A 24,763-nucleotide genomic window follows, 5' to 3' on the forward strand; every position below is an offset into this window, starting at 1 on the left:
TGTCTCTGCTTTTGAATATGCTATCTATATTGGTCATAACTTTTCTTCCAAGGAGTAGGTGTCTTTTAATTCCATGGCTGCAATCACCATCTGCAGTGATTTTGGAGCCCCCCAAAATAAAGTCTGACACTGTTTCCACTGTTTCCCCATCTATTTCTCATGGAGTGATGGGACCAGATGCCATGATCTTCGTTTTCTGAATGTTGAGCTTTTGGCCAACTTTTTCACTCTCCTCTTTCACTTTCATCAAGAGACTTTTTAGCTCCTCTTCACTTTCTGCATAAGGGTGGTGTCATCTGCATATCTGAAGTTATCGATATTTCTCCCAGCAATCTTGGTTCCAGCTTGCGTTTCTTCCAGTCCAGCGTTTCTCATGATGTACTCTGCATATAAGTTAAATAAGTAGGGTAACAATATACAGCCTTGATGCACTCCTTTTCCTCTTTGGAACCAGTCATTGTTCCATGTCCAGTTCTAACTGTTGCTTCCTGACCTGCATACAGATTTCTCAAGAGGCAGATCAGGTGGTCTGGTATTCCCATCTCTTTCAGAATGTTCCACAGTTTATGGTGATCCACACAGCCAAAGGCATTGGCATAGTCAATAAAGCATGAATAGATGTTTTTCTGGAAGTCTCTTGCTTTTTCCATGATCCAGCAGATGTTGAAAATTTGATCTCTGGTTCCTCTGCCTTTTCTAAAACCAGCTTGAACGTCAGGGAGTTCATGGTTCACGTATTGCTGAAGCCTGGTGTGGAGAATTTTGAGCATTACTTTAGTAGCATGTGAGATGAGTGCAATTGTGCGGTAGTTTGAGCATTCTTTGGCATTGCCTTTCTTTGGGATTGGAATGAAAACTGATCTTTTCCAGTTCTGTGGCCACTGCTGAGTTTTCCAAATTTGCTGACATATTGAGTGTAGCACTTTCACAGCATCATCTTTCAGGTTTTGAAACAGCTCAATTGGTATTCCATCACCTCCACTAGCTTTGTTCGTAGTGATGCTTTCTAAGGCCCACTTGACTTCACATTCCAAGATGTCTCGTTCTAGATTAGTGATCACATCATCATGCATATGTCATATGATAATAACAGAAGAGTAGTGTGTATCAAGATCTGGGTTCCCATTTTTTGATTGGGTCATTTATTTTTCTAGAATTGAGCTGCATAAGTTGCTTGTATATTTTTGAGATTAGTTGTTTGTCAGTTGCTTCATTTGCTATTATTTTCTCCCATTCAGAAGGCTGTCTTTTCACCTTGCTTATATTTTCCTTTGTTGTGCAGAAGCTTTTAATTTTAATTATATCCCATTTGTTTATTTTTGCTTTTATGGGGATGACCCAGAGAGATGTTATGGGGAGAGAGGTGGGAGGGGGGTTCATGTTTGGGAATGCATGTACACCCGTGGTGGATTCATGTCAATGTATGGAAAAACCAATACAGTATTGTAAAGCAAAATAAAGTAAAAATAGAAATTTAAAAAAAAAAAAAAAAAGATCTGAAAGATCGGGGTTCCCCCTCTGGTGAGATATTTTCAAACAGCACCAGACCCACTGTCTGTGTAGAAGTCTGTAGTTGTGTGAGAAAGCCATGAATGAGGAAACATCTAAAATAAAAAAAAAATCTGTAAGTTCAAACTCATTGCTGACTGTAGTTTAAGACATAAGAGAACTGAATTACAAAATAAGGATGAGTCTTTCATTCTCATCAGGAGACTTTTTAGTTCCTCTTCACTTTCTGCTATTAGAGTTGTATCATCTGCATAACTGTGGTTGTTGATATTTCTTCCAGCAATCTTGATTCCAGCTTGTGATTCACCCAGCCCAGTATTTTACATGATGTACACTGCATGTGAGCTAAATAAACAAGGTTACAATATACAGCCTTGTCACACTACTTTCCCAATTTTGAACTAGTCTGTTGTTCCACTTCTGGTTTTCTTGCTTCTTGACCTGCATACAGGTTTCTCAGGAGACAAGTAAGGTGGTCTGGTATTCCCATCTCTTTAAGAATTTTCCACAGGTTTTTGTGATCCACACAGTCTAAGGCTATAGAGTAGTCAATGAAGCAGAAGTAGATGTTTTTCTGGAATTCTTTTTTTTTTTTTCCATGATCCAGTGAATGTTGGCAATTTGATCTCTGGTTCCTCTGCCTTCTCTAAACCCAGCTTGTATATCTGGCAGTTTTTGGTTCACAGACTGCTGAAGTCCAGATTGAAAAATTCTGAGCATGACCTTTCTAGCATGTAAAATGAATGAAATTGTACTGTAGTTTCAACATTCTTTGGCATTACCCTTCCTTGGATTTGGAATTAAAACTGACCTTTCCTAGTCCTGAGTGCAGCACTTTAACAGCCTCACATTTAGGATTTTAAATAGCTTAGATGGAATTCCACTACCCCCACTAGCTTTGTTCTGCCCAAGGCCCACTTGACTTCACACTCCTGGCTTCTAGGTGGAATAACATACCATTGTGGTAATAGGGGACATTATTATTATTATTATTATTATTATTATTATGCAGTTATTCTGTGTATTCATGTCACCTGTTCTTAATGTCTTCTGTTTCTATTAAGTCCTTACCATTTCTGTTCTTTATTGTGCCCATCCTTACATGAAATATTCCTTGATATCTCCAATTTTCTTGAAGAGATCTCTAGTCTTTCCCATTCTATTGTTTTCTTCTATTTTTTGCATCGTTTACTTAAAAAGGCCTTCTTATTTCTCCTTGATGTTCTTTGGAACTCTGCATTCAGTTGGGTATACCTTTCCCATTCTCCCTTTCCTTTCACTTTCTACTTTCCTCAGCTATTTGCAAAGCTTACTCAGACAACTACTTTGTCTCCTGCATTTCTTTTTCTTTGATGTAGTTTTGGTCACATCCTCCTGTACAATGTTACTAAGTTTTATGCATAGTTCTTCAGGCTCTCTGTCTACCAGTCTAATCCCTTGAATCTCTTCATTACCTCCACTGTATAATCATAGGAATTTGATTTATGCCATATCTGAATGGTCCATTGATTTTCCCTACTTTCTTTGATTTATGCCTAAAGTAGCAATGAGGAGCACATGATCTGAGCTACAGTCAGCTCCAGGTCTTGTTTTTGCTGACTATATAAAGCTTCTCCATCTTCAACAGCAAAAAATATAATCAATTTGATTTCAGTATTGAACATCTGATGATGTCCATGCGTAGAATCATCTTTTGTGTTAATAAAAGAGCGTTTGCTATGACCAGTGTGTTCTCTTGACAAAACTGTAAGCCTTTCCCCTGCTTTACTTTGTACCACAAGGCCAAACTTGCCTGTTATTCTGGGTATATTTTGATTTCCTACTTGTACATTTCAATCGCCTATGATACAAAGGATGTGTGTGTGTGTGTGTGTGTGTGTGTGTGTGTGTGTGTGAATTCTAGAAGATGTTGTATATCGTCACAGCACTGGTCAACTTCTGCTTCTTCAGCATCAGTGGTTGGGGCATAGACTTGGATTACTGTGATGCTGAATGCTTTGCTTTGGAAATGAACCAAGGTCATTCTGCTGTTTTTGAGGTTTCACTCAAGTACTGCATTTTGGACTCTTGTTGACTATAAGGCTACTCTAAGGGCTAATATTTCTTTTAAGGGATTCTTGCCCACAATATTAAATATAATGTAAATCTGAATTAAATTCATTCATTACAGTCCATTTTAGTTCAGTGATTCCTAAGATGTCAATGTTCAATCTTGCCATCTCCTACATGACCACATCCAATTCATAGACCTAACACTGCAGATTCCTGTGAAATATCAAATACCATGGCTGACATTAAACTTATAGCCTAAACACAATAGCTAAGCAATTTTATTTTTTCCTGCTTATTAGTATCCTTTGGTCAGAGCCCTTTGAAAACCATGCAAATACCTCACTATATTGTTATTATTTTAAAGCATGTTCTCTCTGGATTATTTGTATATAACAAGTCTGTTGAATCAATAAATCAATTTAATTTTTCAGACAGTATTTATCAGTCTTTATATCTCAAGCATCTGGAGTTAACAGATATGATTTTGAAGCCAACATTCACTACTTTATGAACAAGGGTAAGTCATTTAACATTTTTAAGCTTCATTTTTTTTTTCTGCCTCATGGTATTGCAAGGATTAAATGAAATAAAGTCCTAGACAATTAGCATAGAAACCAGCACAAAACTAATGCTAGTTATCATGAATCATGAGTTCCAAGCAGCCTCTGAACAACAGAACAGTGGTCTCCACCATGGATGCCCTGACTCTCAAAGGAGCTAACCTGTGCCAGGGGATTCAAGAAGATATTAGTTCACAAATGTATAGCTTTATGTTCATGTATATTGTGACTTTTTTAGTATAAATTCTTTATAATTAATAAAATACAAATTTAAAAGCACTGCTGTTTCCATAGCAAATGCAGGTCATTATATCGTCAAGCAACTGACACTAATATATACAATGAACTGTCATCAAAGTTTGATAATCATTGTGGATGTTGTGTAAGGTCTCTTCCATTTTCATCCCCTTCTTCTACCCTTCCCTTCACCCTGCTCTATACCCAAGATGACTGCTGGCAACTTCATCTACTCAGTTTCTTGTCCTTTGTCTCCTAATGGGTTCAGCCAATGGGAGCAAAGTGAGGTCAGGATATGAACACCTGAGCTTCTTCTATGTTGGTTGGCCATGGTTGCCACTCTGATTCAAAGGAGAGGAGCCTTTTCTGTTAGGACAGGTCTCTGACAGTTTTCCATCTTCCTTCCATTCCTGGATTTTGGTGGTAAACACCTTGCCCCGTGATATACTCTAAAAAGGGTTTCCTCATTAAGCTCTCTTTAAACTTTCATAATTTGTCTCATTTTTCACCTGACAGTTGTAAATATTCCAAGAGGGTCTCATTTCTAGAAAACTTTGTAAACTATTGTCTAATATATGTGAGATGGACCTTTATCTTTCCTCCCCTAGCATATTCCTCCATTAATCTAAAGAGGATTATTTTCCTAGTTTGTGTGAATTAAACATTTGATCATACTTCAAGGAAAGCAAAGTCTTTCATTTTTATATTTGCCTATTACAATTCTGCACTTAGAAATTTATATTTAAAAATTACAAAATCTTTTTTTAATGCTACCAAAAAAATCTTTGTTATACAGAAATATATAAAAATTTATATGTTGAATACAAAATCTTAACATTTCACATTCAAGTTAAAATCTTATAAGAATTAAAGATCAGAGTTGGTCTTTTGACTTTCATTTGCAAAATTACTATTTGCCTCTAAGTACATGAAAGTTACTTTTTTTCTCTATCTATTTGATTTGATGTAGAGTTTTGTTTGTGTTGGGGAAAAAAAAAAAACAAATTGTTGGTAAAGACTTGTGAATTTATGTAATTATGGAGGACTGAATTCTGAAAATGTTAATGACTGAGGAGTAACAAAAAATAAAATATCAGAACATATACAGAATTTAATATTTGATCTAATTAAAGGTGTTGATCACAGGATGTAGTTTGTCTCAAGCCATAGAATTCAAGTAATTAAGCTTCCCTGGAAACTGTAACAGTAGACCTGCAATTTGAAACTTGTACAGTAATCTTATAAAACTATTTCTTTACTTTTCCTTCTCATAGATGCAGGAAAAGAGAAAAAGATGATTGGAAACCCTCCATATCACTTTCATCTTTATCAGACCTTAACATGTTATTTAGTTGAACTGCCTCCTAAGGAATTTTTAGTAAAGCCCCTTTTATGATCCTTTTGAAATTTTCCACAACGAATTAACAACATCTTACAAGACAGTTGGGGGCTAATTGATGTTTTATAGTTTCTGAACTCCAGGTTAACATTTGTAGGGCTGTTACTTTGTGAACTTCCTTTAGGTTCTCTACTAAAAATGAAATAATTATTCCATTTAGGCAACTGCCAAATCTGATTTTATAATCTCCACAAATTCTGTATTCACTTGTGCTGAGTAACTAGTCAATTAAAACCCATTTTATCTAAATATTTTTTTTCCTTTTATCACAGTTCTGCTAAGTCACACAAAACCTATAGTTTTACCTTCAAAGTTCTAAATCAGTGTTTCTTCTGATTTTACCACTACAGTGTCAAAATAATATCCATATTACTTGTAAATAATGGAGATGCTTTACGATCACATATTTCTCTAAAAGCTTTCTCCATTTGTCTCCATAAATCTAAACAATACTTTATTTTTTAATATAAATGTATTTATTTTAATTGGAGGTTAATTACTATACAATATTGTATTGGTTTTGCCATACATCAACATGAATCCGCCATAGGTATACACGTGTTCCCCATCCTGAAACCCCCTACCTCCTCCCTCCCCATACCATCCCTCTAGGTCGTCTCAGTGCACCAGCCACAATCATCTAGTATCATGCATCGAACCTAGACTGGCGACTCGTTTCACATGTGATATTATACATGTTTCAATGCCATTCTAACAATACTTTAAAAAGTCCAATTAAAGAACCACCAGCTGAAAACAGAACCAATTTCAAACTGATTTTTGTAGAAAGTAAACTTTTATTTCTAATTCTTAATACTGGTTTAGTCTATAATAGTTGTTTCACTTATAGTAATTTACGTATATATGCAGCTTGCACATGACTCCTTCTCCAACACATTCTTAGGAGAAAATGTTAAAATATATTTACAAACTGAAAAATATGTATTGTCACTGTATGGTGACTATACTCTCTGGCACAAGTAATCATTTAACAAGTGCTTAATTATTATTGCATACAAAGTACTAATATCACTGTAGTTAATTTCATGACCTTTTTCTTTCTGCTTTAGCACTAAGATATCTCAGAAATACATAAATATTTTGTTGGTAAAAATGAAACATGTAATTCCAAATATTGTATTCTCTTTGAGGGATAAGGCTTTTGTTTTTTATCCCGATCTTGTAGATACCTCTCAGGTCTCACATCCATGCATTCTATGATCATCTGTTCGGAACATGCATCATGAAATGCTCAAAGATAGATGTTGTGAAAGACAAGAGGATGTATGAGACTAGGATTATAGGCAAGTAGTTAGAGTGAAAAGGGACAGGTACATAAATAATCCCAGCACAAGGCAGAGAGAGAAATGTTGTAAAGAAATAAAGATATGATGCTGAGAAATTCAGCAAAGAAACAGATTATTCACAAATATAGATTTAACAAAAGACTTCAGAAGTATTGGTTTCTGAACTTGGTGTAGGAATGTGGGAATAATTTATCCATAAAATATTGAATGGTTAAGAAATGGAAAAGAGAAGGTAGTAGAGTGCATAGAAAATATATTTTACATATAAATTATATTTCATAAATACAAAGTGATTTTCAGGTTACTCTATATAGCCATTTAATTTTATACGTGTGTGTGTATTCAGTTACTTCAGTCAGACCCTTTGCAATCTTATGGACTGTAGGCAACCAGGCTCCTCTATCCAAGGGATTCTGCAGACAAGAATATTGGAGTGGGTTGCCCTGCCCTCCTCCAGGGGATATTCCTGAGTCAAGGATTGAACTCACATCTTATGCATTTTCTGCATTGCAGGCAGTTTCTTTCCTGCTGAGACACTGGGGAAGCCAAATTTTATTCATAATTATATTCAATTATTCTAGTATTCACTTTTCAAACATTCAAGATAAGTTATTATAATCTCCAATTTTTTTCTTCTTTGTTTATTAGAGTAAACCAAATCCAATAAATCTAACCAGAATAAAGATGCAGAAAGTCATTCCCAAATTTCTACAAGTTGAATGTAACTGTAGAGCTACATAAAGAAATCATTTTACTCTATTTTAGCAGTGTTCACAGTATGTGGTAATTATGTTTTCTGCCAACAGTTTCTGAAACATGGTACAGAACTTTATTATCACTGTTCTTTTGCACTAATATACAGTGATGAATTATAAATTTGATTTAAGATATTACCAAGTATTTTAAATAGCCAATTTGCATACAGTAATCTATTTAGGGTTTGTGATGTGATGCAAAGGTTCTCCCCCATGCAAGTAACTGCTGAATTCTAATGTGTAATTGGAACAATTAACTTATTACCTGAAGCAGTAGCTCTTGGTTCATGATGCCTCTTTTATTTACCCTGCTACAAAGTAATCAAGAACTCAAAGTTGAAAATGGTCATTTCCTTAGTAATATCTTAAGTTACATTGAGCTTTACAGGCATATGTTCACATGAGTTTTTTTTTTTTTTTCTAATTGTCTAAAGTGGTTTCCCTAAGTAGAATTCCCTGTCAGTCCTTTCACTATGCTGTCTCTCAGCCCATAAAACATTCACTATGTAGATGTCCTCCACTACTTAATGAACTTAAAGTGGTTTCTTTCTTTGCCATTTCCCTCCTCCAAATATTACTTAATGCATTCAAATCTTTTTGGGTGCCAATAAACTGATTAGTAAATGATCAGTGTTATCATGATTTTATGACAATTAGTCCTATTGTGTTTCTGTGAATCATATATGGGGTGAAACATTTAGCTAATAATCACATGGATTCCTACTTGCCCATGAAATTTGTAATTTATTTTCAGAAAAAATAATACATGATTAACTTTTCTAAAGATGTATTTGTTTTATACCAACTTTATTCATAATTACAAAACATAGAAATAACTCAAATGTCCTTAAACTGGTGAATGAGGACACTGGTACATCCTTGCAGTGAAATGCCACACCATAGTAAAAAGAAAAAGAACACTAATACACACAACAACATGAATAGATATGGAGTGAATAAGAAGGCAGATTAAGAATTCTATACTTTTTATTGGTTCTTCTTATATGACATTGTAGAAAACTATACTGACAAAGTGAATAATGGTTCCCAGGGCCTCGGGTGTGGAAAATGTTGACCCTAAAGACCACTATGGAAATATTGGGGTTGATTAAAAAGCCCTATATCATAATGTTGGGATAATAATGGATTGTATTGGTCAGACTTGTACAACAACTGTAGCCTAGATGGACAAATTTTACCATATGTAAATATAATACTTCAATAAGTCAAACTTTCAAAAAGTAGAAATTAATTTTATCACAGATTGTGAGTATATATAGACAGATTTATAAGATATTCATTAAGAAAGGGAATAATTCTTTCTTTGCTTGTTTTTTTTTTAAATTGTAATTCCCTTTTATTGTTGATGACCCCTCCAGTTCCTTCATATGAAATTTTTATGAAAATACGTTTTCTCTAGGTAAGAATTGCAGGTTATTTGAACAAAAAAATGAAGGGAAAGGTTCGAAGAAATACAATTTCTACAGACTGACTATTTGCATCCTAAAATTCATATATTGAGCCTGTAATTCACTTTCTTAAAAGCATATTATATTAGAGTTGATTAACATTGCATTATTTTCAGGTGTAGAGAAAAGTGATTCAGTTATACATATGTATGCATCTATTATTTTTCAAACTCTTTTCCCATTTAGGTTACTGTATAATATTGAACAGAGTTTCGTGTGCTACACAGTAGGTTCATGTTCATTTAGTACAGTTCAGCCATTCCATCATGTCCAACTCTTTGCAATCCCATGGACTGCAGCACGCCAGGCTTCCTTGTCCATCACCAACACCTAGAGCTTGCTCAAATTTATGACCATTGAGTCAGTGATGCCATCCAACCACCTCATCTTCTGTTGTCCCCTTCTGCTCCTGCCTTCAATCTTTCCCAGCATCAGGGTCATTTCTAATGAGTTGGTTCTTAGCATAAGGTGGCCAACTTATTGGAGCTTCAGCTTCAATATCAGTCCTTCCAATGAATATTCAGGATTGGTTTCCTTTAGGATTGACTGGTTTGATCTCCTTGAAATCCAAGGGACTCTCAAGAGTCTTCATGTTGGTTATCCATTTTAAATGCAGCAATATGTACATGTCAATTCCAAATTTCCAAACTCTCCCTCCCTGAACTCTTCACCCCTGGTAACCATAAATTCATTCTCTAAGTCTGTGATTCTGTTTCTGTATTGTAAATACATTCATTTCTATAATTTATTTTAGATTGTGTGTATAATTAGTCTCAATGATGTTTGTTTTGTCTGGCTTACTTCAATTAGTATGATAATCTCCAATCTATTCGTGTTGATGCAAATTAGATCATTTGATTCTTTTTAAGCTGAGTAATATTCTATTGCATATATGTATGAATTTTTCTTTATTTACTCATCTATTTTCTGTCAATAGGCATTCATGTTGCTTCCATGTCTTGGCTATTGCAATAAGCATTGGAATACATGCATCCATTCAAATCATGGTTTTCTCTGGATATAAGCCTGGGAGTGGGATTGCTAGATAATATGGTAGCTCTTTCAGTTTCTTAAGGGACTTTCTTATTATACTCAATAGTGGTTTCACCAATTTACATTCCCACCAACTGTGTAGGAGGACTCCCTTTTCTCCACACCCTCTCCAGCATTTATTGTTGACAAGTATTTTTTGGTAATACCAATTCTGACTGATGTGAGGCGATACCTCCTTGTAGTTTTGATTAGCATTTCTCTAATCATTGAAGACCTACAAGACCTTTTAGAACTAACACCCAAAAAAGATGTCCTTTTCATTATAGGGGACTGGAATGAAAAAGTAGGAAGTCAAGAAACACCTGGAGTAACAAGCAAATTTGGCCTTGGAATGTGGAATGAAGCAGGGCAAAGACTAATAGAGTTGTACCAAGAAAATGCACTGGTCATAGCAGACACCCTCTTCCAACAACACAAGAGAAGACTCTACATATGGACATCACCAGATGGTCAACACTGAAATCAGATTGATTGCATTCTATGCAGCCAAAGATGGAGAAGCTCTATACAGTCAACAAAAGTAAGACCAGGAGCTGACAGTGGCTCAGAACATGAACTCCTGATTACCAAATTCAGACTGAAATTGAAGAAAATAGGGAAAACCGCTAGAGCATTCAGGTATGACCTAAATCAAATCCCTTATGATTATACAGTGGAAGTGAGAAATAGATTTAAGGGCCTAGATCTGATAGATAGAGTGCCTGATGAACTATGGAATGAGGTTCGTGACATTTTACAAGAGACAGGAATCAAGACCATGGAATCCCCATGGAAAAGAAATGAAAAAAAAGCAAAACGGCTGTCTGGTGAGGCCTTACAAATAGCTGTGAAAAGAAGAGAGGTGAAAAGCAAAGGAGAAAAGGAAAGATATAAGCACTGAATGCAGAGTTCCAAAGAATAGCAAGAAGAGATAAGAGAGCCTTCTTCAGCGATCAATGCAAAGAAATAGAGGAAAAGAACAGAATGGGAAAGACTAGAGATTCCTTCAAGAAAATTAGAGATACCAAGGGAACATTTCATGCAAAGATGGCTTGATAAAGGACAAAAATGGTCTGGACCTAACAGAAGTAGAAGATATTAAGAAGAGGTGGCAAGAATACACAGAAGAACTGTACAAAAAAGATTTTCACAACCCAGATAATCATGAGGTGTGATCACTCATCTAGAGCCAAACATTCTGGAATGTGAAGTCAAGTGGGCCTTGGAAAGCATCGCTATGAAGAAAACCAGTGGAGGTGATGAAATTCCAGTTGAGTTCTTTCAAATCCTGAAAGATGATGCTGTGAAAGTCCTACACTCAATACGCCAGCAAATTGGAAAACTCAGCAGTGGTCACAGGACTGGAAAACGTCAATTTTCATTCCAATCCCAAAGAAAGGCAATGCCAAAGGATGCTCAAACTACTACACAATTGCACTAATCTCACACACTAGTAAAGTAATGTCCAAAATTCTCCAAGCCAGGCTTCAGCAATACGTGAACCGTGAACTCCCTGACGTTCAAGCTGGTTTTAGAAAAGGCAGAGGAACCAGAGATCAAATTGCCAACATCTGCTGGATCATGGAAAACGCAAGAGACTTTCAGAAAAACATCTATTCATGCTTTATTGACAATGCCTTAAGCCTTTGACTGTGTGGATCACAATAAACTGTGGAAAATTCTGAAAGAGATGGGAATACCAGACCACCTGACCTGCCTCTTGAGAAATCTGTATGCAGGTCAGGAAGCAGCAGATAGAACTGGACATGGAACAATAGACTGGTTTCAAAGAGGAAAAGGAGTACGTCAAGGCTGTATATTGTCACCCTGCTTATTAACTTCTATGCAGAGTACATCATGAGAAACGCTGGACTGGAAGAAACACAAGCTGGAATCAAGATTGCTGGGAGAAATAGCAATAACCTCAGATATGCAGATGACACCACCCTTATGACAGAAAGTGGAGAGGAACTAAAAAGCCTCTTGATGAAAGTGAAAGAGGAGAGCAAAAAAGTTGGCCTAAAGCTCAACATTCAGAAAATGAAGATCACAGCATCCGGTCCCACCACTTCATGAGAAATAGATGGGTGAACATTGGAAACTGTTAGACTTTATTTTTGGGAGCTCCAAAATCAATGCAGATGGTGATTGCAGCCATGAAATTAAAAGACGCTTACTCCTTGGAAGAAAAGTTATGACCAATATAGATAGCATATTCAAAAGCAGAGACATTACTTTGACGACTAAGGTCCATATAGTCAAGGCTATGGTTTTTCCTGTGGTCATGTATGGATGTGAGAGTTGGATTATGAAGAAGGCTGAGCACCGAAGAATTAATGCTTTTGAACTGCGGTGTTGGAGAAGACTCTTGAGAGTCCCTTGGACTGCAAGGAGATCCAACCAGTCCATTCTGAAGGAGATCAACCCTGGCATTTCTTTGGAAAGAATGATGCTAAAGCTGAAGCTCCAGTATTTTGGCCACCTCATGCGTAGAGTTGACTCATTGGAAAAGACTCTGATGCTGGGAGGGATTGGAGGCAGGAGGAGAAGGGGACGACAGAGGATAAGATGGCTGGATGGCATCACTGACACGATGGACATGAGTCTGAGTGAACTCCAGGAGTTGGTGATGAACAGGGAGGCCTGGTGTCCTGTGATTCATGGGGTTGCAAAGAGTTGAACACGACTGAGTGATTGAACTGAAGTGAATCATTAGTACAAAAAAGATTTTCGTGACCCAGATAATCACGATGGTGTGATCAGTCACCTAGAGCCAGACATCCTGGAATGTGAAGTCAAGTGGGCCTTAGAAAGCATCACTACAAGCAAAGCTAGTCTAGGTGATGGCATCCCAGTTGAGCTATATCAAATCCTGAAAGATGATACTGTGAAAGTGCTGCACTCAGTATGCCAACAAAGCTGGAAACCTCAGCAGTGGCCACAGGACTGGAAAAGGTCAGTTTTCATTCCAATCCCAAAGAAAGGCAGTGGCAACGAATGCGCAAAATTCTGCACAATTGTACTCATCTCACAGGCTAGTAAAGTGATGCTCAAAATTTTCCAAGCCAGACTTCAGCCATATGTGAACAGTGAACTTCCTGATGTTCAACCTGGATTTAGAAAAGGCAGAAGAACCAGAGAGCAAATTGCCATCATCTGCTGGATCATGGAAAAAGCAAGAGAGTTCCAGAAAAACATCCATTTATGCTTTATTGACTATGCCAAAGCCTTTGACTGTGTGGATCACAATAAACTATGGAAAATTCTGAAAGAGATGGGAATACCAGACCACCTAACCTGCCTCTTGAGAAATCTGTATGCAGGTCAGGAAACAGCAGTTAGAACTGGACATGGAACAACAGTCTGTTGCCAAGTAGGAAAAGGAGTACGTCAAGGCTATATATTGTCACCCTGCTTATTTAACTTATATGCAGAATACATCATGAGAAACACTTGACTGGAAGAAGCACAAGCTGGAATCAAGATTGCTGGGAGAAATATCAATAACCTCAGATATGCAGATGACACCACGCTGATGGCAGAACGTGAAGAGGAACTTAAAAGCCTCTTGATGTAAGTGAAAGAGGAGTGCGAAAAAGTTGGCTTAAAGCTCACCATTCAAAAAAATGAGGATCATGGCATCTGGTCCCATCACTCCATGGGAAATAGATGGGGAAATAGTGGAAACAGTGTCAGACTTTATTTTGGGGGGCTCCAAAATCACTGCAGATGGTGATTGTAGCCATGAAATTAAGACACTTACTCCTTGGAAGAAAAGTTATGACCAACCTAGATAGCATATTCAAAAGGAGAGACATTACTTTGCCAACTATTGTCCGTCTAGTCAAGGCTATGGTTTTCCCAGTGGTCATATATGGATGTGCGAGTTGGACTGTGAAGAAGGCTGAGCACTGAAGAATTGATGCTTTTGAACTGTGGTGTTGGAGAAGATTCTTGAGAGTCCCTTTGACTCCAAGGAGATCCATCCAGTCCATTCTGAAGGAGATCAGCCCTGGGATTTCCTTGGAAGAAATGAGGCTAAAGCTGAAAATCCAGTACTTTGGCCATCACATGTGAAGGGTTGACTCATTGGAAAAGACTCTGATGCTGGGAGGGATTGGAGGCAGGAGGAGAAGGGGACGACCGAGGATGAGATGGCTGGATGGCATTACCGACTCAATGAACATGAGTCTGAGTGAACTCTGGGAGTTGGTGATGAACAGGGAGGCCTGGAGTGCTGTGATTCATGGGGTCACAAAGAGTCGGACACGACTGAGGGACTGAACTGAACTGAACTGAATCATTAGTGATGTTGAACACGTTTTCATTCACCTATTAGCCATCTGTTTTTTTCTTCAGAGAAACGTCTGTTTAAGAGCATCTTCTGCCCATTTTGCATTGCCACTTTTATGATATTGAGCTGTGTGACCTGTTTGTAAATTTTTGAGATTAATCCCTTGCTGGTCACATAATTTGCAAATATGTTCACCCATTTTGTGGATTGTCTTTTCCTTTGCTTAGGTTTCTTTTTCTGTGCAAAAGATTTTGATTTTGATTAGGTCCCATTTGTTTATTTTCATTTTTGTGTCCCTTACTCTAAGAAACAGAAGGGAAAGTACATTGATATTTATTATGTCAAATAGCATTCTACATATATTTTCCTCTAATAATTTTATAATATCCGGTCTTACATTTATATCTTTGATCAATTTTGAGTTTATTTTTATGTATGCCATTAGCATGTAGCTATTCAGTTTTCTAGCACCACTTATTGAAGAGACGGTTTTTTCTTCATTGTATATTCTTGCCTCCCTTTTCATAGATTAATTGAACCTAGATGTTTGAGTTTATTTCTGGGCTTTCCACCCTGTTCTATTGATCTTTATTTCTGTTTTTGTGCCAGTATCACACTCTTTTGATGACTGTAGCTTTGTAGTATAGTCTGAATTCAGGCAGCCTGATTTATCCAGCTCCATTTTTGTTTGAATATTTATTTAACTATTTGAAGTCTTCTGCGTCTCCACAGAAATTTTAAGATTTTAAAAAAAATTCTAGTTCTGTGAAAAATGGCATTGGATTACCATTGAATCTGTAGATTCCCTTGGGTACTATAGTCATTTTGACAATATTGATTATTCCAATCCAAGAACATGATATATTTTTACTCCATCCATTTGTGTAATCATTTCTTTCTTTTCTCCTTTCATTCTTTCTTTCTTATATTTTTCTTATAGTCTCTTGTAGTTTTCAGAGTAAAAGTATTTTGCCTCCTTAGATAGGTTTATACCAGGATATTATATTTATTTATTTATTCATTTATTTATTGCAGCAATTGGATGGTTTCCTTGGTTTCTCTTTCTCATCTTTGTTAATGTGTAGAAATGTAACAGACTTCTCTGTGTTAATTTTGCATCCTGAAACACCAGTTAGCCAAATTCATTGATTAGCAGATGGCACCACCCTTCTAGCAGAAAATAAAGAACTAAAGAACCTCTTGGTAAAAGTGGAAGGAAGAGTGAAAAATTTGGCTTAAAACTCAACATTCAGAAAACTTAGATCATGGCATCTGGTCCCATCACTTCATGGAAAATAGATGGGGAAACAATGGAAACAGTGACAGACTTTATTTGGGGAGGCTCCAAAATCACTGCAGATGGTGACTGCAGCCATAAAATTAAAAGATGGTTGCTCCCTGGAAGAAAAGCTGCGGCCAACCTAGACAGTATATTAAAAAGCAGAGACATTATTTTACCCACAAAGGTCACCATCTAGTCAAAGCTATGGTTTTCCATTAGTCCTGTATGGATGTGACAGTTGGACTATAACGAAAGAAGAATTGATGCTTTTGAACTGTGGTGTTGGAGAAGACTCTTGAGAGTCCCTTGGACTGCATGGAGAACTAACCTGTTAATCCTAAAGGAAGTCAGTCCTGAATATTCCTTGGAAGGACTGATTTTGAAGCTGAAACTCCAATACTTTGGCCACCTGGTGCAAAGAACTGAGCCATTTGAAAATATCTTGATGCTAGGAAAGATTAAATGTGGGAAGAGAAGGGGGCAGCATAGGATGAGATGTTTGGATGGCATCACAGACTCAATGGACATGAATTTGAGTAAGTTCCAAGAGTTAGTTATGGAGAGGAAAGCCTGGTGTGCTGAAGTCCGTGGAGTTGCAAAACGTCAGACACAACTGAGTGACTGAACTGAACTGAATTGAGCTGTCTGGTGGCATCTTTAGGATTTTCTATGTATAATATCATATTATATACAAACAACGACAGTTTCACTCCCCTGCTCCCAATTTGTGTTCCCTTTATTTCTGTTCTTTTATCTCTGATTTCTAAACCTAAGATTTCCAAACCTATGCTAAATAAAAGTGCAAGAGTGGAAATCCTTGTCTTGTTACCGATCTTAGAGAAAATCCTTTCAGTTTTTCAGCATTGAGTATGATGTTAGCTGTAGATTAGTCATATATGGCCTCTATTATGTTGAGGTATGCTTCTTATATGCCCACTTTCTGGAGAGTTATTGTCATAACTGAGTGTTGAATTTTGTAAAAAGCTTTTTCTGTATCCATTGAAATGATTATATGGTTAATATTCTCCAACGTGTTGATGTGGTGTATCACACATTGATTTGTTGATATTGAAAAGTCCTTGCATCCCTAGAATAAATACCACATGATCATAGTGTATGATGATTTAATGGAACTTGCTAGTATTTTGTACAGGAGTTTTTTCATCTATTTTCATCAGTGATATTGGCCAGTAATTTTCTTTTTCTTTTCTTTTTTTTTTTTTTTTTTTGGCAGTATCTTTGTCTGGTATTGGTATCAGGGTACTAGTGGCCTCCTAGAATGAGTTTTGGAGTTTTGCTTTCTCTGAGACTTTTGGAATGATTTCAGAAAGACAGGTGTTAGTTCTCTTCTAAATGTTTTTTAGAGTTTGTTTGTGAAGCTATCTGCTCTTGTACTTTTGTTTGTTGGAAATTTTAAAATCAGTTAAAAGAAATAAATTCTTAATTCCATAAGATGTTTTAAGAATTTTTCTCTTTTCAGAACACTAATATTTTCCTATGTTTTGTCTTAAAAATAAAATATTAAATTTCTGGCAATATAGCCCCACTGGACAAGAGATTTGTTTTTATTATTGTCTTAATTATGAATTCACTAAAAAGTTCTAATATTAACAGTATTTTTAAAATATAAACTCACATAATGAATTGATTAGTTATGATAATCACCTAGTCTTAAAACTACATACTACTAGTTCATTATTACCAATTGCAAGATCATTATATTTCTCACAGACTAGTAAATAATTTGATAATTCAGAAGGACAATAAATTAAATCCACTGCTAGAAACTTTCACAAAATGTAGCTAATATTCAGATACAAGAAACAAAATACCAAGATAAGAAATCATCCTGAGAAGGATGCTTTAGACAAAGTATACTTTACCTTTGTGCTTGGATGGCATAGCTATTGTCATAAGTCTCATAGATTTCATCATCATATTCACCCCCGTAGCCATCATTATAACCCTGAGGCAAAAATGATAAAAATATATATTAGCAAACAGTTTAACTGATTAATCTGTTTTTCATTAATGAGAACTTAACTTAGTTGTTATGTTTGTTTAGTCACTTTACGTCATATTTTACTAGATAAACAATTTGTATGCAATGTTGAGTAATAATTCATGGTCCAAATTTTAATATATAATATCCAAACTCAACATATCATTGAAGCATCAATGCCTATTCATGGATTTATTTAGAATTTTGATCAAGACAAATTAAAAAGTCATAATATTTTGTTAAATGCTATGAGAGAATATGAATAGTTATGATAACCTAATGGTGACAATTATCTATTTGTTACAATGCTACTGGAATTTATTTCTTCCCACAATAATAATAATTAGACTGAATCTGAAATCAGGATTCTTCAACTTTTAGTTAAAAAAGGTACAGCAATTATTGTTTAAAAAAAAATGAAAGGAGAAAAGGAAAAACTGTATAATGTATACAAATGATATACTCCAGTTGTACATTGTTCTTTTAGTGATTTAGTTTTGTTTTCCTTTGTGGTCATTGACTTTATTTAAAACTCTTGCCATCCATCTCGATTACTCTCAACTTCTAAGAAAACCTTTATTTTTTTCTGCTTTGTATCTTTGTTGGTGCAACACTTTCTTTAGAATGTACTTCCATCCCACCCTACCAATTTTATAACTCCATTTCAGTCTGGAGGCTTGCAAATCTTTCCTTATTTTATTCATAAATTTAAACCAAAATATGTGCATTTTTCTACATTAATTTTGACTAAGATTTCTGAGTTCACTTAATCTGAAAACAAATTTAATCAAGACTTAGCTTCCCCTTCAGCCAATCTATCCCATCTGGAAGCTTCCACAAGCTTCTTATCCTTCTCCATCAGTGGGCAGCAGACTGAAAATCACAATGACAGAAAATTAACCAATCTGATAACATGGACCACAGCCTTGTCTAACTCACTGAAACTATGAGCCATGCTGTGCAGGGCCACCCAAGATGGACGGGTCGGTGGAGAGGTCTGAGAAAATGTGGTCCACTGGAGAAGGGAATGGCAAACTACTTCAGTATTCTTGCCTTGAGAACCCCATGAATGGGAAGAAAAGATAAAATGATAGGACACTGAAAGATGAACTCCCAGGTCGGTAGGTGTCCAATATGCTACTGGAGATCAGTTGAGACCTAGCTCAAGGAAGAATGAAGAGACAGAGCCAAAGCAAAAAACAACACTAAGTTGTGGACATGACTGTTGATAGAAGAAGAGTCCAATGCTATAAAGAGCAATATTACATAGGAACCTGGAATGTTAGGTCCATAAATCAAGTCAAATTGGAAGTTGTCAAACAGGAGATGGCAAGAGTAAACATAGATATTTTAGGGATCATTGAACTAAAATTGACTGGAATGAATGAATTTAACTCAGATGACCATTATATCTACTACTGTGGGCAAGATTCCCTTAAAAGAAGTGGAGTAGCCATCATAGTCAATAAGAGTCTGAAATGCAGTACTTGGGTGCAACCTCAAAAATGACAGAGTGATCTTTATTCATTTGCAAGGTAAATCATTCAATATTACGGTAATCCAAGTCTATGCCCCAACCAGCAATGCTGAAGAAGCTGAAGTTGAACAGTTTTATGAAGACTTACAAGATTTTCTAGAACTAACACCAAAAAATATGTCCTCTACTTGATAGGGGACTGGAACACAAAAGAAGAAAGTAAAGAAATAACTGGAGTAACAGGCAAATTTGGCAATCAAGTACAGAATAAAGCAAGGCAAAGGCTAATAGAGTTTTTCCCATGGAAGACTGGCCATAGCAAACACCCTGTCCCAAAAACACAAGAGAAGATTCTACATATGGACATCACCAGATGGTCAACACCAAAATCAGATCGATTATAGTCTATGCAGCCAAAGTTGGAGAAACTCTATACAGTCAGCAAAAACAAAACTGGGAGCTGACTGTGGCTCAGATCATGAACTTATTATTGCCAAATTCAGACTTAAATTGAAGAAAGTATGTAAAACCACTAGACCATGTATGACCTAAATCAAATATCTTATGATTATACAGTGGACGTGACAAATAGATTCAAGGCATTAGATCTGATAGACAGGGTGCCTGAATAACTATGGATGGAGGTTCATGGCATTGTACAGGAGATCATCTCCAAGAAAAAGAAGTGCAAAGGGGCAAAATGGTTGTTTGAGGAGGTCTTACAAATAGCTATGAAAAAAAGAGAAGCAAATGCCAAAGGAGAAAAGAAAAGATATACCCATTTGAATGCAGAGTTCCAAAGGATAGCAAGGAGAAATAGAAAGCCTTCCTCAGCGATCAATGCAAAGGAATAGAGGAAAACAACAGAGTGGGAAAGACTAGAGATGTATTCAAGAAAATTAGAGATACTGAGGGAACATTTCATGCAAAGATGGGCTTGATAAAGGACAGAAATGGGATGAACCTAACAGAAGCAGAATATATTAAGAAGAGGTGGCAAGAATACGAATTGTACGAAAAAGGTCTTCACGATCCAGATAATCATGATGGTGTGATCACTCACCTAGAGCCAGGCATCCTGGAATGTGAAGTCAAGTGGGCCTTAGGAAGCATCACTACAAACAAAGCTGGTGGAGGTGATGGAATTCCAGCTGAGATATTTCAAATCCTGAAAGACGATGCTGTGAAAGTGCTACACTCAGTATGCCAGTAAATTTGGAAAACTCAGCAGTGGCCACAGGACTGAAAAATGTCAGTTTTCATTCCAACCCCAAAGAAATGCAATGCCAAAGAATGCTCAAACTACCAGACCATTGCACTCGTCTCACACGCTAGTAAAATAACACTTAAAATTCGAAGCCAGGCTTCAGCAATATGTGAACAGTGAACTTCCAGATGTTCAAGCTAGTTTTAGAATATATGCCAAATAAAATGCACAACTTGGAAGAAATGGACAAATTATTTGAAAAGTACAACTTTCTAAAACTGAACAAGGAAGAAATGGAAAATCTTAACAGACCCATCACAAGTACAGAAATTGAAATTGTAATCAGAAATCTTCCAGCAAACAAACGCCCAGGTGCAGAAAACTTCACAGCTGAATTCTACCAAAAATTTAGAAAAGCACTAACACCTATACTACTCAAACTCTTCCAGAAAATGCAGAGGAAGGTAAACATCCAAACTCATTCTATGAGGCCACCATCACCCTAATACTAAACCTGACAAAGATGCCACAAAAAAAAAAGAAAGAAAGAAAGAAAGAAAGAAAGAAAGAAAGAAAGAAAGAAAGAAAGAAAGAAAGAAAACTACAGGCTAATATCACTGATGAACATAGATGCAAAAATCTTTAACAAAATTCTAGCAATAAGAATCTAACAACACATTAAAAAGATCATACCCCATGACCAAGTGGGCTTTATCCCAGGGAGGAAAGGATTCTTCAGTATTCACAAATCAATCAATGTGATACACCACATTAACAAATTTAAAAATGAAAGTCATATGATTATCTCAATAGATGCAGAGAGAGCCTTTGACAAAATTCAACATCCATTTGAGATTAAAACTCTCCAGAAAGCAAGAATAGAAGGAACATACCTCAATATAATAAAAGCTATATATGACAAACCCACAGCAAGTATTATCCTCAATGATGAAAAATTGAAAGCATTTCCCCTAAAGTCAGGAAGAAGACAAGGGTGCCCACTTTCACCACTACTATTGAACATAGTTCTGGAAGTTTTGGCTACAGCAATCAGAGCAGAAAAAGAAATACAAGGAATCCAAATTGGAAAAGAAGAAGTAAAACTCTCACTGTTTGCAGATGACATGATCCTCTACATAGAAAACCCTAAAGACTCCACCAGAAAATTACTAGAGCTAATCAATGAATATAGTAAAGTTGCAGGATATAAAGTCAACACACAGAAATCCTTTGCATTCCTATACACTAATAACGAGAAAATAGAAAGAGAAATTAAGGAAACAATTTCTTTAACCATTGCAATGAAAAGAATAAAATACTGAAGAATATATCTACCTAAGGAATCTAAAGACCTATATATAGAAAACTATAAAACATTGGCAAAAGAAATCAAAGAGGACACTAATAGATGGAGAAATATACCATGTTCATGGATGAGAATAATCAATATAGTGAAAATGTGTATACTACCCCTTATGGCAGAAAGTGAAGAGGAGCTAAAAAGCCTCTTGATGAAAGTGAAAGAGGAGAGTGAAAAAGTTGGCTTAAAGCTCAACATTCTGAAAACGAAGACCCTGGCACCCAGTCCCATCACTTCATGGGAAGTATGGGGAAACAGTAGAAACAGTGCCAGACTTCATTTTTGGGGGGCTCCAAAATCACTACAGATGGTGACTGCAGCCATGAAATTAAAAGACGCTTACTCCTTGGAGGAAAACTTATGACCATCCTAGATAGTATATTTAAAAGCAGAGACAATATTTTGCCGACTAAGTTCCGTCTAGTCAAGGCTATGGCTTTTCCTGTGGTCACGTATGGATGTGAGAGTTGGACTGTGAAGAAGGTTGAACACCGAAGAACTGATGCTTTTGAACTGTGGTGTTGGAGAAAATTCTTGAGAGTCCCTTGGACTGCAAGGAGATCCAACCAGTCCATTCTGATGGAGATCGACCCTGGGATTTCTTTGGAAGGAATGATGCTAAAGCTGAAATTCCAGTACTTTGGCCACCTCATGCGGAGAGTTAACTCATTGGAAAAGACTCTGATGCTGGGAGGGAATGGAGGCAGAAAGAGAAGGGGAAGGCCGAGGATGAAATGGCTGGATGGCATCACGGACTCAATGGACGTGAGCCGGGGTGAACTCCGGGAGATGGTGATGAACAGGGAGGCCTGGTGTAATGTGATTCATGGGGTCACAAAGAGTCGAACAGGACTGAGCAACCAAACTGAACTGAACCCAAACCAATCTATATATACAATGCAATCCCTTTCAAGCTACCAACAGTATTTTTCATAGAGCTAGGTTTCACAATTTGTTTAAAAAAAAAAAGAAAGAAAGAAAGTAAAGAAAACGAACTCGAATAGCCAAAGCAATCTTGAGAAATAAGAATGGAACTGGAGGAATCAACCTGCCTGACTTCAGGCTCTACTATAAAGCCACAGTCATCAAGACACTATGGTACTGGCACAAAGACAGAAATATAGATCAATGGAACAAAATAGAAAGCCCAGAGGTAAAGCCATGCACCTATGGACACCTTATCTTTGACAAAGGAGGAAAGAATATACAATGGAGAAAAGACAATCTATTTAACAATTGGTGCTGGGAAAATTGGTCTGCCACTTGTAAAAGAGTGAAACTAGAACACTTTCTAACACCATACACAAAAATAAACTCAAAGTGGATTTAAGATCTAAACATAAGACCAGAAACTATAAAACTCCTAGAGGAGAACATAGCAAACACAATCTGACATAAATCACAGAAGTATCCTCTATGACCCACCTCCCAGAATATTGGAAATAAAAGCAAAAAATAAACAAATTGTACCTAATTAAAATTAGAAGCTTCTGCACAACAAAGGAAACTCTAAGCAAGGTGAAAAGACAGCTTTTGGAATGGGAGAAATTAATAGCAAATGAAGGAACTGATAAAGAATTAATCTCAAAAAAATACAATCGACTCCTGCAACTTAAATCCAGAAAAATAAACGACCCAATCAAAAAATGGGCCAAAGGACTAAATAGACATTTGTCTGAAGAAGACATACAGATGGCTAACAAACACATGAAAAGATGCTCAACATCACTCATTATTAGAGAAATGCAAACCAAAACCTCAATGAGGTACCATTTCATGCCAGTCAGAATGGCTGCAATCCAAATGTCTACAAGCAATAAATGCTGGAGAGGGTGTGGAGAAAAGGGAACCCTCTTACACTCTTGGTGGGAATGCAACCTAGTTCAGCCACTATGGAGAACAGTGTGGAGAGTTCTTAAAAAACTGGAAATAGAACTGCCTTATGAACCAGCAATCCCACTCCTGGGCACACACATCGAGGAAACCAGAATTGAAAGAGACACGTGCACCCCAATGTTCATCTCAGCACCATTTATAATAGCCAGGACATGGAAGCAACCTAGATGTCCATCAGCATATGAATGGATAAGAAAGCAGTGGTACATATACACAATGGAGTATTACTCGGCCATTAAAAAGAATACATTTGAATCAGTTCTAATGAGGTGGATGAAACTGGAGACTATTATACAGAGTGAAGTAAGCCAGAAAGAAAAACACCAATACAGCTTACTAACACACATATATATGGAATTTAGAAAGATGGTAATGATAACCCTGTATGCGAGATAGCAAAAGAGACACAGATGTATAGATCAGTCTTTTGGACTCTATGGGAGAGGGAGAGAGTGGGATGATTTGGGAGAATGGCATTGAAACATGTATAATATCATAAACGAAATGAACCACCAGTCGATTTTCAATGCAGGATACAGTGGGCTTGTGGCTGGTGCACTGTGATGACCCAGAGGCATGATACGGGAAGGGAAGTGGGAGGGCGGGTTCAGGATGGGGAACACATGTAGACTCTTGGCAGATTCATGTTGATATATGGCAAAACCAATACAATATTTTAAAGTAATTAGCCTCCAATTAAAATAAATATATTTATTTCTTTTTAAAGAAAGAAACTGCAGAGGAATCAGATCAAATTGACAACATCTGCTGGATCATTGAAAAACCAAGAGAGTACCAGAAAAACATCTATTTCTGCTTTATTAACTATGCCAAAGCCTTTGACTATGTGGGTCACAACAAACTGTGGAAAACTCTTCAAGAGATGGGAATACCAAACCACCTCACCTGCCTCCTGAGAAATCTG

The 24,763-nt window shown here is 36.6% G+C and overlaps 1 protein-coding gene across 1 annotated transcript in view; it reads right to left on the reverse strand.

The window, feature by feature from the left end:
- The window catches only part of KHDRBS2 (KH RNA binding domain containing, signal transduction associated 2), an 844,433-nt gene that overhangs the window by 82,003 nt on the left and 737,667 nt on the right, over positions 1-24,763 (reverse strand). Inside the window, exon 7 of the mRNA XM_069562599.1 lies at positions 17,780-17,862. Coding sequence (XP_069418700.1) covers positions 17,780-17,862 — 83 coding nt within the window. The remainder of the gene's footprint in view (positions 1-17,779; positions 17,863-24,763) is intronic.

Source organism: Ovis canadensis, chromosome 20, assembly GCF_042477335.2.
Source record: "Ovis canadensis isolate MfBH-ARS-UI-01 breed Bighorn chromosome 20, ARS-UI_OviCan_v2, whole genome shotgun sequence".
Lineage (NCBI taxonomy): Eukaryota > Metazoa > Chordata > Mammalia > Artiodactyla > Bovidae > Ovis > Ovis canadensis.